Source organism: Orcinus orca, chromosome 1 (genome assembly GCF_937001465.1).
Source record: "Orcinus orca chromosome 1, mOrcOrc1.1, whole genome shotgun sequence".
In the NCBI taxonomy this organism is placed as follows: Eukaryota; Metazoa; Chordata; class Mammalia; order Artiodactyla; family Delphinidae; genus Orcinus; species Orcinus orca.
In genome coordinates this window covers 48,188,897-48,204,991 of record NC_064559.1, presented here as the reverse complement: position 1 = coordinate 48,204,991, position 16,095 = coordinate 48,188,897, and the positions used below count along the sequence as shown (strand labels likewise).

The window sequence follows — 16,095 nt, the reverse complement described above, 5'->3', positions numbered from 1 at the left end:
AAACCCTTGCGGTAAAGGCAACGCTGATGCTTGTGTCACCCACTGTTGACTGGGGTGAAGGTATGATTATATCTACTCAAAGATGGAAATTAGACATTGTCCCCATACCAGCCCTGTCTGCAACTCAAACTGTCGAGGAAACAAACATGAAATGGAAAGGAGAAAGATCCAGTCTGTAAATGGAGGTCATATAGACAGAGAAGCAAATATACACTAGCTGAAAGGATCTCACCTTGAAACAATAGGATGTCTGGGATTTGCTTCAGAAGAATATAGGGCAGGGTAGGGGTAGGAGTACCAATGAATAAAGACTGGCAATGAATTGATAATTACTGAAGTTAGGTGACAAGTACATTGGGGTTCGTTATACAATTCTGTTTACTTTTGCATATTTGGAAAGTTCCATAAGGAAAATTACTTTTTTGTTATTTGTTTTCTTAAGGATTCCATCTGCCCAATTTAAATGTGACACTGACCACCTCTGTTGGGATAAAGTCATCATTGCAGGGAATAAGAGCATTTTTCAAGGGAGCCCTGGGAATATGGCAGTGCTAATAGCATAATTGTGAAGGGAGAAGCTAGACAAGATCGGAGGAAGGTTCAGAGTTCAGTCCCAAAACCAGGACTTTTAAACATGGACAAGAGTTGATTTGGAGCTCTCAACAGAACCCATTTAAAAAAAAAAAAAAGCCCCTGAAATGAAATATTAAGAAACTTGATAATTCAACAATTTAGAGACTTCTAGTGTCAGCCCTGTTCTGGAACCTGAAAAATTTCTTTCTTATTCTGAAGGCAACATGTTACATGTCATACAACCAAGCATGTGCATTGACCTGCAAAGTTCCAGAAGATACCCATCTTGGCAGTATACTAATCAATTTTGTTTTACCAGGCAGATTTTTAAATAAATTGGACTAAGTTTAGTAGTGTAGTCCATCAAATTGATTATTCAGAACGTCAGGACATTTCAGCATGCAGCTAGCCATAGGTTGCCTTACCTGATTCAATTAGAGAGACACAGTGCCACAAATAAGGGGAACATCCAATAAACTACGTTCAATAATAGGTAAGAAAGCACACATCATGCCACATCAGAATGCTGCATCACAAACTGGACATAACGTTTAAAGAGGGATGTAGACAATGAAGATATGTTTGAAGAAGATGAACCAGGATGTTATGAAGACTTAGAAACAGTAATAGATGTCCAGCTGAAGGAACTTGTTAGCCTACGGAGAAGACTGGTGAGGAGGGCTAAGTAGCTGTCTTCAGCTATACGAATGTCTCACAAACAGAGGAAGACAAATTAGACCTGTTCCATGGATCTCAAGGAAAAGAACTAGGGCCAACACGTGGAAGTCTCAGGAAGGTCAATGTCAGCCCAATAAAAGAAATAATCTTGAAAAAAGTAAAACTGTGCCAAGTGCTATTCGGCTGCTTTGGAAAATAGTGCATTCCCTGGCTCTAGAAGATCTCAAGCCAGAGTTTGGACAAACACTTGCGAAGATGTTTTAAAGGAGATTTCAGGACTGGATGAGGATCTGCGTGATTTTTTAAATCTCCTCCAAATGGAGATTCTGTGATTTCTGAAATGAAAACTTACAATTGACAAACCAAGGTTTTTTGTCCATTTTGTTTGTATGAAGTAGAGTAAATAATATACAAAGCTTCCCTGTGCCAGGTGCCATGTACATAAAACATTTTTCAAACCATGAATAAATAAAAGTAAAACTTAACTCCTTTGTCATCCCCAAACCTACTTTTGCCTCACTGAGAAACCACTGCTGGATGTACCAGACATCTGACTGAAGCACCCAGTGGATAGTTTCAGGATTCACCTTCATCCTTGACCCACATTTTCTACTCCTGCCAAGCTACAAACTTAATAGCCCCCAAACACGACTTGCCGCTTCCCCTGTGGATGCCTGGAAAGGCTGTACTCTGGGATAGGGTTCCCTTCTTATAACACATGAGCCTTCCTATCTTGAGGTAACAATCCATCTCAGTTTTGAAGTCCCTAAATGTTTGCTATTTGTCCTGTTTTCTGACTCTGTCATACTTGAATTTCTGTTTCCCTGTGTTTCCTGGTTTCCAAATTCTTGTCTGATTTCTAATCACCTATTTTGCCTAAAGTTTGAGATTCTGAATATTCCTAACAGTTCAATCATTCATTCATTTGCTAAATATTTATAGTAACTGCCGCGTGCCTAGAGCACGGTGCTAGGCATTGTAGGAGATACAAAGAGCCCTATGACGTGGGCAAGGGCCTAAATCTGATAGAAAATTTGAAACATGGACTGAAATAGCTACAACCCACAGCACAATGTGCTAAGGGCTATACCAGAGGTACAAGCCGAGTGCTGTCAGAGTTCAGAGGCAGGCGAGATCCCGCAGAAAACCGAGATGTGACTGCAAGAGCAGCCTGTAAAAGCCTGATGCAATTGATGTGCTGATTTTTTAAAATCCTCAAATATAAAGCATACAAAATATTAGATTGAAAGAAGGAGGCAGCCGTGAATCAGGTAAAGCAGAGGTCCCCAAACTTTTTGGCACCAGGGACCGGTTTCGTGGAAGGCAATTTTCCCGCGGACGGTGGGAGGCGGGGCATGGTTCAGGCGGTAAGGCGAGTGATGGGGAGCGGTGGGGAGCGGCAGCTGAAGCTTCACTCGCCAGCTGCTCACCTCCTGCTGTGCGGCCTGGTTCATAACAGGCTGCAGGCTGCGGATACACACCGGTCCGCAGCCCGGGGGTTGGGGACCCCTGAGGTAAAGGATGTTCTGGGAAAGTACATCAAATGTTCAGCAGCAGATAAACGTGCAACATTAGCCAGAGGGGCTAATCAATGTCCAATGTAAACCAAACACCAGAAAATCATCCCCGTTGTGAACACAGTCATTTACTCAGTCAGCCAGAAAAATTACAATTATGAAATTGAAACTACATTTGCTGCTTAAATGAGTCTTTTTAGAGATTTAGTTTAGACTGAAAATTGTTCATTAAAGAGTTCCTCTGGGTAATGGACTTCAACTGCACTTTATATTTTGAGAACCCTTTAAATTCACTCCCCATTCCAACCCCTAGAGGTAGGTAATATCAGGGATAGGCAAACTTTTTCTGCAAACCGCCAGAAAGTAGTAAATATTTTAGGCTTTGCAATCCAAACAGTTTCTGTCACAACTACTCTGCTCTACTGTTGTAATTTGAAAATAGCCACGGACAGTTTTCACGTGAAGGAGTGTAGCTGTGTGCCAATAAAACTTTATTTATGAATACTCATATTTTAATTTCGGAAAATTTTCATGTGTTACAAAGTATTTTCCACCATTTAAAAATGTAAAAGCCATTCTTAGCTTGCATGCCACATTTGGCTGGCAGGCTGTAGTTTGCTGACCCCTGGGTTATACCAATCACCCTATTTACAGATGACAAAACAAAGGTTAAAGGAGACTAGGTATATTCTCAAATCAATAGCAATTCAGTTTCTTAAATTCCATATATAATGGAACTAATGAGAGAAATAATGAAGCAATAAGAAAAACTGAGACATTTACCCACTCTTTATCAACATGTTTCACAGGGTGGGAAAATCATGTATTATCTATAAACTTTGACTCCCTGGGGCATAACAAGTAAATAATTTTTAAACTGTGCTTAGCAAGATTGGTTCATGGTAAATGAGGCAATTATGGCTTAAATTTATATGTACAATACTATATTGTCTTTCTTAATTTTAATTTATAATGGGTGACAGTCTCTAAGTTAAAAAAAAATTTTGCCTTATTGTGATGAACCACACACACTGCTAAATATTTATCAGCACATAAATATCTCAAAAGAGATATGAACAGTTATTGATGTAGTTTAATCTCAGTGCTCCATGGAATGAGGATTCCACCTCTCTGTGGGTACCAGGATGAAGGGTTGAAGAAATGTTGAAGAATAAAGCACTGGGAAACCCAACCCCCCAATAGAATGTCACTTATTTGAGGCTTTAAAATGATATAGTAAATTTCAAAGTCACGGACACCCATAGCTTTATAGCAAGAGCAGATATACAGTATACTTGTTCAAGACCTCCTGAAAGGATTAGAGCAGAAAACAAGTGTCAGAGAAAAGGATCTCCAATGGTCCTCACTCTTCAGACAATTAAGCCTAGGGGAAAGAGAACAGGCGCATGATACAAATGCTTAAAAATCAAGGAAGATCACACTAGGGTGAACTGAGTTCACCAAATCTGAAAATACTCTAACAACAATGAGGCGCCATACTGTTAGGGGAACAACTGACCAAAACCGCCTGCCCTGGCCTGGCATCATAGTAACCATATGCATGAGTTATCTTGCAACAGGAGGTCCTGTTAAAGAATGAGGCGGAACTAACAAGCTACCACCAACCGGAAGAACTGGGTAAAGGTTAAAAGAAGAGAGGAGACGCCAGTCCTACCAACGTCCCAGGATCCTTCTTGCTGGAATCCTTCTTGGCTGAGCAATGCACATGCCACCAGGAAGGACCCTAAGTCAGAACGATTGGCCAGAGACAACCCAGAAACTAACCCCATTATCATAAAACCTGAGACTGCGAGCCACGTGGCAGAGCAGTTCTCCAGGGTTCCCTTACCCTGCTGCTCTCCGCCCAGGCACCCCTTCCCAATAGAGTCTCTTGCTTTGTCAGCAGACACACAGACACACACACGTGTCTTTCTGAGTGTTAGACAAGAGCTCACCCTCGGGCCCTCGAAGGGGTCCCCCTTCCTGTAACAATCCCACTGAAGTGCAGAAGGGCTACATTTAGAACCTAGGTGAGAACAACTTCCTATGAGAGAGGTGGTTGGTTGGTTGTTTATTTGCTTTGGTGGGTTGTACAGCAGTATAATTCCCCACTTATTTATTCCTTCAGTAGAATGGACAAATGGTTCCATTTCAGAAAGTAATAGATAAATAAACAAAATTTTAAAATCATGGGGGAAAAAAGCCCTCCATATTTAGAAAAGTGATACAAAAATAATAACTTTAAAATATTTAGATAAAATCATGGTGTCAGGGGCTTCCCTGGTGGCGCAGTGGTTGAGAGTCTGCCTGCTGATGCAGGGGATGCGGGTTCGTGCCCCGGTCCGGGAAGATCCCACATGCCGCGGAGCGGCTGGGCCCGTGAGCCATGGCCGCTGAGCCTGCGCATCCAGAGCCTGTGCTCCGCAACGACGGGAGAGGCCACAACAGTGAGAGGCCCGCGTATCGCCAAAAAAAAAAAAAAAAAAAAAAATCATGGTGTCAGAGCCCTAATAAAGGGAACACTGACATTTGGGATGTAGGTCCCACATCTGGAATGCACTCCTCTGCCCATCACTAAAAGGGCTGAGTAAAGTCTAAACTCTTTGGTGCCTACCCTCCACCCCTGCCAAAACTGTTTTCTGGCTCTCTGGTCTCCTGCCCTTTCCTGTCCCCGCCCGCACTCCAGTCATCTAACAAGCTTCCTGGAGATCCCTTGATGTGCCATGATGTTTGGGGCCTTTACACGTACCCAGCTCTCAGCCCAGAATGCCATTCTCCATCCTGTCCACTGGGCAGCTCCTACCTTCAAACTCATTCTCACTAATACATGCCCTGATGATCCTCCCACCATGTCTAGAGTGATCACTTTTTCTTCTATGTTCTCACTGTACGTCATCCTCCCCTCTTTTTATAGCACTATGACCTGAACTGCTATGTGTAGTTTATCTCCTCTACAGAAGATGATCTCCCTGAGGCATAAGAAGGAATGCCTTTAATTTTCATATCCCTGAGGCTTAGCATGGTGCCAGAGGCACATTCGTAACTCAATAAACATTTGCTGAATGAATGAATGAACGCATACTGAGTCCTTTTAAGACTCTACCCTTCCTACCACAGAAAGGATCTAGACTTAAGGTCAGGGTGGTAGGTAATTCTAACATTTCATTCATTCACTCATTCAACAGACATTTAATGAGTACTTACTATGTGCTAGGAACTCTTCTAGGAGCATGAGAAACGTCTGTGAGCCGAGTAAACAAAGATCCCTGCCATTGAAGAGCTCACATTCTAGTTGGGGAGACAGACATTAAACAATAAATATAACAGATAAATAACATGCTTTGTTAAAAGGGGATAAGAAGTAAGGGGAAAAGATATAAGTAGAGCATGACAAGGGGGACTGGGAGTGTGTGAGCTGTGATTTTAAACTATGTGATCAGGGGAGTAGGACCTGCCAAGTAGACAGTGAGAAGGTTGCATTTGGACAAAGACTTAGAGAGTCAATTAGACATGGGGATATATGGGGGAAGGGCATTCCAGGCAGCGAGAACATTCAGTGCACACTCTAAAGCCAAGACAAGGAGGTCAGTGAAGTTGGCTAAGAATGAGGTTGGAAAGAGGTGTGATGAGGTAGGGGGAGAAAGGGGAAAGGTGGCAGATCATGGAGGCCTTTGTAGGTCATTAAAATGACTTTGACCCTGAATGAAATAGGGAACCATTGGAGGATTTTGAGCAAAGGAGCAACATGCTCTGACGTACATCTGACTTACATTTTAAAAGGATCACTCAGCTATTTTGTTGAGAATTTAGTGTTGGGCCAAGGGTAGAAGCAGAGAGATCAGTTAAGAGGCTATTGCAATGATGTAAACGAACTGGAACAGTGGCTTACATCAGGGCTGTAGATGGGAAAAAGTGACTGGTCCTAGTTTTATTTTGAAGATAGATCCAAAAACATTTGCTGCCATAGATGGGATGTGCAAAGAGAGAAGGATCAAGCATTAGTCCAAGGTTTTCGACCTAAGCAACTGGAATAAGAGAAAAACTATAAGCATTTAGCCTTATCTAGGGGCTATACTTCACTCACCCTCCTACTGTCTGGTAAGTATTAAGTGAGGTCAATATGTAGCAGCATAGTGACCCACGTGGAGGCAACATGATGCAGGAGAGAGAGCAGAGAAAGAGTGCTGTTTAGCTGCTACTGCTTCCTGGGGTTAGCCTCTGAGTCTTGCTCATTTTCTGCCTCCTCCTTTTACTCCCTTATCCCCCAAATTACAAGAATTTTCCTTGTTGGCTCACTTGTTCAGAACTAAAGAGAATTATGCCATAGATTTAGTGGAAAACAGTTTAATGGTAGTAGATTTTAAAGAAGCTCAAATAAGGTTAACTCCATTATTAAAATGATCATGGGGAAGGTGATGATGCTGGTAGTGTTTATAATATTTGCCTTTGCTGCAGAGTTCATAAACCATAGAGATATTGTACAAAAGGAGGAGGGAGCCAAAGCCGGGAGGATGGCCTTAGTCACACCTTGTAAGCCACCAAACATCTTTTTTAGGCTAAAATACTTCTGAGGCTATCTGCCAAACTGTATTTTTTTAAAAAAACAAATGTGTTCCATGCATTTGAATGCTTATGATTGGAAAACCTCTGGCGATGGAAAACTTTGTTCCTTTTAAACTGATGCTGCATTTACATATATTGAGATATGGAACACATCCATAAATAAAGTTGTGTAATTCTCTATAAAATGCATTCCTATATCCCAGTTCTTAGTTTGTTAGATCAGATCCTTAAGAATTATTTTAAATGCCTTTGTTTAACCAAAATTTTGTGTGTTGAGTGTTTTGTTTTTTTTTTAAACTGGTGTTTAAAAAATATTTAATGCGTTCCTTTGTGCCCTTAGGATCTTTCTTGAGCAATTCAGGATGATCTGAAAACTCTTTAGAAATGAACAAGAACTCTACTGGAAAGAGTGTATTTCATAGTATCATTAAATATTGATTAAGCACCCACTACATATACAACACTGTATTGGTGGCTGAGAGGACAATGATATTGTAAAATTTAGATTTGAATCTTTTTAAAGAAACACTTTCAAAACAGGGTTTTCATTCCCTTTCCCAGTCATGCATAGACTACTTTCACAACTATTACTTATTAATAGAAAAATAACAGAAAATATAGATTATCCGTCTAGTTTTGCCTTTTCCTCTCTTGTCTGAGGATCTCTCTGAAACAGAGAGAGATCCAGACCTGAGGGTTTGCCGGTTTTTAGTTTAGTTTGCCTCTGCATTTTAGGCTGTTCATTTGACTTGGTCTAAAACTGGAAATTTGTGTAGAAGTGTTTCTCTTGAGACTCATAACATTTTAAAGGAGGTTCCTACTGAGCAGTCATCTGAACTATTTCTTAAAAGTCATATGAATCTCTTAATTCTGATAGTTTTAAGCATAAAGGGTTGGATATGTAGAATAAGATCAAGGAAAACAAAAAGAGAAGAGAATCTGAAAATTAATATTTCTTCATTTCAAAATTCATAGTACATCAACCTTCTCGGTTATATCCTGTTCCTTGATCTGGGATGCATTCTAGATGGGAGAGTTGCCTATCGTAATTAGCATAATTGTGTCCACGTGGGGCTCAGTCAATCAATTCAGCAGGAGAAAGTAAATCAAACTACCTGTTCATGTGGACAAAAATATCTAAATTTTCTTTTTCAGCCATTATTCTCACGTCATGAGTAGACACAGCTCTCGCCAGTGAAACTACCATGAGTGATCCATGAGTTTCCATTAGAGGACATTCAACTTATCAGTGAATTAGAATTCCCAAGCGTCCACTTAAATATATTATTACAGCCATCACCATAGTGATGGGCAAGCTCTGGAATGGTCTTTTGAACTGCATCAACTGTTTCCAATCTCACATCCTCAACATTATAAAAGAGTCAACTTTAGGACCTTGATTTTCTCCCATCTCGTAGTTTATAAAAAAGCTGGCAAATTCTTTATCTTTTTATTTCCATAATGTTAATGAATTTCAATATATTTCTTGCATGAAGAATTTTGAATAATCCAAATAAAACCTACTAGGAGCTTTCATTAGAAGTTTCAGATGTCCCAGGTTACAAAGAGACTTTGAATTTAGGTATTTCCTTCTTTTGCATTAGTACTTGGTTAGAATACATTATTTCCAAAATCTTAGAGTAAGAAGTATGAAGCTTCACTTTCCCCACCAAGCCCAAACCTGCTTCTCTTCCAATGTTCTCTATTCATCCACTTTGGATGGAAACCTGCCAGTTACCCTGGACTACTTTGCCATCACCCACCCATCAAATCACCAAATAAGGATCTCGTTTACCTCCTAAATATTTTCAAATACACTCACTCTCCATCCCAAATGCCACCAACCTGAGCAAGGTGACAGTCTTCTCTGACTTGAACTCTGTATTGCTGAAATAGGTGCCCATCTGTTCACTACATCTCCATCCTTGCCCTTCACCAGTTTACATTCAAAATTCAATTAAATCATAATCTTAACAATATGATTATGACATCCCTTTACTTAAAAAAGGCAATATTTTGTCACGCCATTGGGATAAAATCTAAATTCTTTAATATGACTTACAAGCCTTCATAATTGATCAGATTTCCATCTAACTTCCCAGTCTTATTTCTCAATCCCCTCCTCCTTGAGTCATCCTGAACTTTTTTTTGTTCTAATGCCATGGCTCTCTGTCTCATCACCCCAGCCCTTTATGCATGGTTGATTCCTCCACCTGGAAAGACATTCATTTATTTTTTATTTATTCAGCAACTATTATGAAGCAAAGACTCTTTAGGGCTTCCCTGGTGGCGCAGTGGTTGAGAATCTGCCTGCTAATGCAGGGGACACGGGTTCGAGCCCTGGTCTGGGAGGATCCCACATGCCGCGGAGCAACTAGGCCCGTGAGCCACAACTACGGAGCCTGCGCTCCGCAACAAGAGAGGCCGCGACAGTGAGAGGCCCGCGCACCGCGATGAAGAGTGGCCCCCGCTCGCCGCAACTAGAGAAAGCCCTCGCACAGAAACGAAGACCCAACACAGCCAAAAATAAATTAAAATACTGAATACATAACTACTTTAAAAAGAAAATTACAGTTGCTACAATGTTTAAATAAATAAATAAATACTCTTTATTTGCAATTATTATTATAGTATACTATTATGGAGAGCTTACTCCATGCTAGGTACTAGGAAGTAAATCAATGATTAAACCAGGCATGGTTTCTATCTTAATAAATCTTACTGTCTAGCATGGCAAATAGTCATGAAACACAGAATGAGATTAGAGTTATGGTATGGAAAGTATAAGGTGATGTGGGATCAAATGTCAAATGTCAGTAAGGGTAACCATACTTAATTGAGGAGTCATTGGAGGTTCCCTGAGGAAGTACTGTTGAAGCTAAAATCTGAAAGATGAGTAGGAGCTAGTTGTGGTAACAGAAGAGTGGAGGAGGTGGAGGAGGAGGAGGAGGATGAGGCGGCGGGGGGAGTGGTGGAAGAAATGTTCTAGTGGCACAGTTAAATGGAAAATATATGAGTACTAAGAAAAGAAATAGCTTTCCCTTGTTATAAGCATAAGATATTGGGAACAGGTATCTTTGTTGAATATATTTTGTTGATGGCCTGTGTCACAAAGGAAAACAATTTATAAAGTTCTCACTACCCATTTTTTTAAAATTTATTCATTTATATATATATATTTGGCTGCACTGGGTCTTTGTTGCTGCACGTGGGCTTTCTCTAGTTGCAGTGTAGAATACAGGGCTCTGGAGCCCGCACGTCACAACTAGAGAGAAGCCCACACACCAAAACAAAGAGCCCACGGGTAGCAACTAAGACCCAACACAGCCAAAAATAAATAAATAAAAAAATTTTTAATATTAATTTTTTCTTATATGGTCCCATAGCCACAAATAGGAATAATATCAACTCCCCTTTCAGAATAAAAAGACAAGCTCATTCTAAATTATTTTACAAATAATGAGAACTGGACAAGTACTACTTTACAGAGACGAAGCCTGAGTTTTTCGTTCTGAATGACTCTTTTTTGTTTTGTTTTGTTTATAGTCTCTTTTTTCTTTGGTAAGCAACTGTATTTCAAAATATAGAAGCTCTATTAAAGGTGTCTAATTTCAAAGTCCTGTTTGCATCTTTATACTTTTTTTCTATTACAAATTGCAGGCATCTTTTAAAAGTTTGATAATTTTATTGCATTAATTATTTCTGTATTGTTGGGGGAAAAAATTTTAAAGCCATTTCGAAGGAGAAAATATTTCATGGATGCCTGGTTTCTTTAGAGATGGGAAAGAGCTCTTAAGGAAATGCGTATTTAGGAATCTCATTTAGTTGATGGCAACTGAATTCTAATCTCTGTTAGTATATGTTTGAAGGAAATAGAGTTCATGGAATTATTCAGTCAGAAGATTAGTGAGCAGTTCTTTCTGCTTTTGTTACAGTGCAAAGGCCTATTCAAGAGGAATCAGAAATGTGGGGTTCCAGTCTCAATTCTGCCACCCACGCTCCATGTCACTTAAGCCACTTAAGAAAGCCACTTAGCCTCTGAACATCAGTTTCTCATTTGTAAAATGGAGATAATGGTGCCTTTCTCGTAAGCTTCTTATTAAGAATAAGTGACATACACGATGAAAATGCCTTGTAAATCAGAAGCTGCTCTACAAAAATAAATTACAAAACTTATCACTAGCTCAAAGATTCCCATAAGAGATTCTACAGAAAAAAAAATTGTTTAATATGTATTTTGTGTTCTTGTTCCTGTTTCCTTTTCAATGTATATGTGCTAAATCCTTCATTAGGTTATAAGCTCCTTAAAGCCACAGTGAGCATACCATATCCTCTTTCCATGTTGCTCTCTGGATTACACATAACTCATGGACACTCAAAAGTCTTTGTTGATACTCTCTCCTCTTCTTCAGCTCCAATAACAAGCAAAAGTCACTACTGTCAAAGTCTCCTTTCACCTATTCTATGTCTAAACCTCCCTGCTGTAATCCATACCTATTTCCATATACTCTCTCCTCTAAACTCATGGAGAACTGGCAGGTCAGCATCAACTTAACAAAAGCCTTTATCACCATTACTAAACTCTCTTTAGCTGCAAAACAAAATCCCTGGTTCTCAATCTGAATCTATGCTTCCTGCAATCCAAAACAAGTGGAATTAGGTACATCCTTAGTCCCACGAAGAAAGGAGGAGTACCTGCTGGCCCACTAAAGATTACTAGAGCCAAGGAGTTCCAGAGGAAAGTCCCTCCCTGTCTGGGCAACTGAGAGGAATAAAGTACAGCCATATAAAATGGCTAGAGGAAATACAGACAGAGAAGAAAAAAAGGACAGGGGTGAAGACACCAGAATCAAAAGAAAGTGAAAGGAGAGTGTTTTCAGGGCACTGATATTCCCTTAGAAGGCTGATGAGATGCTCTAGTCTACTTTGATGCTAGAACAAAAGTCTTTATTTAATAGGTAAGTTGGCACCAGCTCCTGATACAACACTTTTAAAAGCGAAAGTATGGTGAGGAAGGGATGGCTACCTCAGTCACCCTCCTTGGATCCTATAAATGTGCCTATGTGATCTGCACTCTGCTCAAAGTATATTCTTTCCATGAGGTTTTTAATAAGGGTGCCCAGTTCAACTCACCTTTTAGGTTTAAGAGAGGAATATTTTTATTCTAAGCCACCTCTCCCAGTCTTTACCGATATGATGTGGCTTTCACTAAACAGTCCTAGGAGGGCCCACGCAATCCTCAGGCTCCGGGTAAACACTTGTGCCTGCAGCCGGCTCCAGCTCGCCCTGCGTTTCAGCACCGCTGTCTCTGGATAGCGCCTCACTGGCCGGCCGGCGCAAGGCCTCCCACCCTTCACTCATCCATCCCTACCTAGTCCATTCGCTTTCCTCTTCTCGTTTCTCTCATTGCCAGAAGAAAAGCATCCCGACTTCTAACTTCTCCTCAATTCCTGCTTCAAAAGTGACCTCCGCGTGCCTCCCTCAGGGTCTAAACGCGCAAGCCCCCGCGCCTTTGGGTCCTCCTGGAGCAGCAGCGAAGCCCCGCCGTTTACCCACCGGTGGCCCGAGATCTCTGTCAGGCAACGATCACCTTTCCCTTACCACTTCTCAATCCCAACCAGCAGCCAGGAGCCCCCGCTCACTCGGCCTCTGTCTTTGCCACAAAGCCTCCTTGAAAAAAACGCGCGATGATGCGCCCTCGCCTCGCCCAGCCCCCAAACACACACACACACACACACACACACACACACACACACACACACACACACACACAGAGTCATACATACACTCGCACGCCTCAAACCTTGTGGGAGCCATCGCCAACCTGGGCAGAGCCTCAGCCAACTTGGGCCCCATCCTTCAACACCGGCTCGCAAAGGGCAGCCCGCAGCATCCGCCCCGCCCTCTCCCCTTCCTAGGCGGTGGGTCCCGGCAGCCAAGCCCAGGCCCCCGCCCCCTGCTCCCCACCTCCACATTCACTAAGCCATCCACCTCGCGCGCGCAATCCACTGTCCACAACCCTCAAACATTTGCCCCGGGCCGCCCCGAACCAGCAGCCAAACCATAAACGAATCTCCTTGAAGCCCAGCCCTGTTCCTGGTGTGTTGTGTGTGTTTGTGTCTCTGAAGCATATACACCATTAACTCCTTCGAGCTTTCGGCCCAACCTAAACAAACAGCACGTTATCTCTAACCCCCTTCTCCCTTCTCCGCGCCCCAACCTCTGCCCCCATCCCGATCCTCACCGGCCAAGTAGCCAAACCACCGCACCACCGCACCCCAGTTCTCAAACCTCGACCTCCCACCAATCCGAACCAACACTCCCCTCCGGCCCCTCCCCTCCCCCACCCCTTGGCCCCCAGCGAGGAGGGTCTGGCCCGAGCGAGTGACGCCTCGGAAGCACAGTCTGCGTCCCCTCCCGGGAGCCCAGAATAGAGGGGCTGACCTCCACCAGCTGGATCAGCCAGCACACCTCTCCAGATGGGTACTCGCCTTACCGTCAGACGCCCTGGGAAACACAGGTGCCGGGGAAAGGAGAGAGGCGGAAGCAGTCTCCGGGGGTGGGCGGGAGGACTCACCGAACATCTGAATGTGCCCTTTGGTGATGGGATTGAAGCTGCCGCAGGCGAGCAAGATAACGTGGGTCTTGGTGGTCTCGGTCATGGTGCGGGTGGGTCCCTCGCGCTGGTCCAGGGGTCGCCTCTCTTTTTGTGTCTCGATACGTCTGCAGAGGGAGAAAGGAAGGCGAGGCTCCGGCGGTGGATGCTGGGGACTCCAAGGAGCCGCTCCAGACGCAAACCGCGTCACTCCCCGCCTCCCCTTAACGCTTGCAGCGCCGGCAAGATCCGAGGCTGCTTTTGTATCGCTAAGCTCCGTCCTCTTTTCCTTCTAGCTTCTTTCACGCCTCTCGCCCTGGTCGCCCTCTCCTCCCTTTCTCTCACCCTCACCCCACCCCATCACGCTCTCTTCCTTAGTGTTTACATATAAGATGTGGTACCCAAGCCCAGAACCCTGAACACTGACAGGCAACCATCAGCATGGTGTGAGCTCTTTCTCTTACCTCCTTCTGAATTAGTTTTCCTCCCTCAATCTAACATTTTTCTGTCCACACCTACTTTCTCGAACATTTCCAACTCTAAACGTGTTCGATTTTAAGAACTGTTTTCTTTCTCTCCTCAAAATTTTAAGTGGGGAAATGACAATTGGTCACTTCAGGAATATTCATTTCTGCCCGTCTTTCCCCCCTTGTCTCATGGTTTTGAACTACTAAACTGAGTCCAGACGTTGACCTAGTGGTTGCCAAGAAATAGGGGGAAGCTAAATCCTTCCCCTGGCATACTGCTCCTTTTTTGGGTTGAAGCAATGAGAACATGGATGTGACAGAATTATTAAAGCTGTGTTAGAAAATTATTGTGATCTTACATAAGCTATCAAAATTGAGACAAAGATTTACCCATTCAACAAGTGTTCCTTGAGTACCCACTATGTGTTAGGCTCTGTTATAAACACTGCTGATAAAGCAAAGTCCCTGTCTTCATCAAGTTTACATTCTACTGGAAGGAGATAGACAATAAACAAACATAGAAGGGCTTCCCTGGTGGTGCAGTGGTTGAGAGTCCGCCTGCCGATGCAGGGGACACGGGTTCGCGCCCCGGTCCGGGAGGATCCCACATGCCGCGGAGCGGCTGGGCCCGTGAGCCACGGCCGCTGAGCCTGCACGTCTGGAGCCTGTGCTCCGCAACTGGAGAGGCCACAACAGTGAGAGGCCCACGTACCGCAAAAAACAAAAACAAAACAAACATAGAAGGAAATATTAGATGGCAATTGTGCAATGCACAATAAGTGAATGCAGTTCACTCTCTGGCACAACAAAGAGTGAATGGAGAAGAGGGGACCACTTGAAATGAAGAAGTTAGGGAAGGCCTCTCTGGGGTGGTGAAATTTAAACTGAGACCCAAATGACAAGGAGTTGCTAGTACAAGTATTCTGGGACAGGGAGGGGCTCATTGTGCTCCTAGAAATGAAGGAAGGCCAGTGTGACCAGACTGCATGAATAATGGGAAAAATGCTAAGAGAGAAGATTGGACTGGTGATTAGGACCAAATCAAGTAGGGCTTGTAGGCTAGGGTAGGGTTTGGATGTTTTTCTAAGAGGAATAACTTAGAGAGGAATAACAGAAGGAAACCACTGAAGCTTTTAGGCAGAGAAGTGGTAAGTAATTTACATTTTTATAAGATCACTCTGGCTGCTAGGTGGAAAACGGGAAGGGAAGGAAAGCATATAGGAAATCCTCCTGGTAGTCTAAGCAGGTGCAGTTGTCCTTGGACTAGGTTTTAGAGAGGTGAAACTGATGAGAAGCAAAGGGTCTCAGGATAAGTTTTGTAGATAAAGTTTACAGTCTTTGCAAATGGATTGGATGTGAAGGATGAGGGAAAGAGAAATCTAGGAAAATGTCTAGAAATTTGGTTTAAGTAAATGAGCGGACTGAGAGTGAGAAAGATGGAGAAAGGAAGTTTCAGGGATGACCAATGTTCTATTCTGATACAATAAATAAACCTAATAATTTGAGATTTTTTTTAAATAGCCTTTCAAAAAACTGAGATAAACTGACATATGCATTGTATTAGTTTTAGGTACACATAATAATTCTGAACTTAGAGATCCATAAGTACAAATATTTACTTTTTTGGGGCTTCAAGATTCTTGGATAAATTTCTACCTATTTTAGTGGGTTGGTCATTGTTTCTTATTTAAGAGCATGTAGT

General features: G+C 42.6%; 1 protein-coding gene across 2 annotated transcripts in view; it reads right to left on the bottom strand.

Moving 5' to 3' along the window:
• Positions 1-15,077, bottom strand: part of NMNAT2 (nicotinamide nucleotide adenylyltransferase 2) — a 153,972-nt gene extending 138,895 nt beyond the window's left edge. The window contains exon 1 of one of the 2 annotated variants that reach the window (XM_049703612.1): positions 13,909-15,077. In XM_049703612.1, coding sequence (XP_049559569.1) covers positions 13,909-13,993 — 85 coding nt within the window. In that variant the 5' untranslated portion in view covers positions 13,994-15,077. The remainder of the gene's footprint in view (positions 1-13,908) is intronic. The other variant, XM_004275207.3, reaches the window with a different exon arrangement.
• Between the last annotated feature and the right edge of the window lie 1,018 nt (positions 15,078-16,095).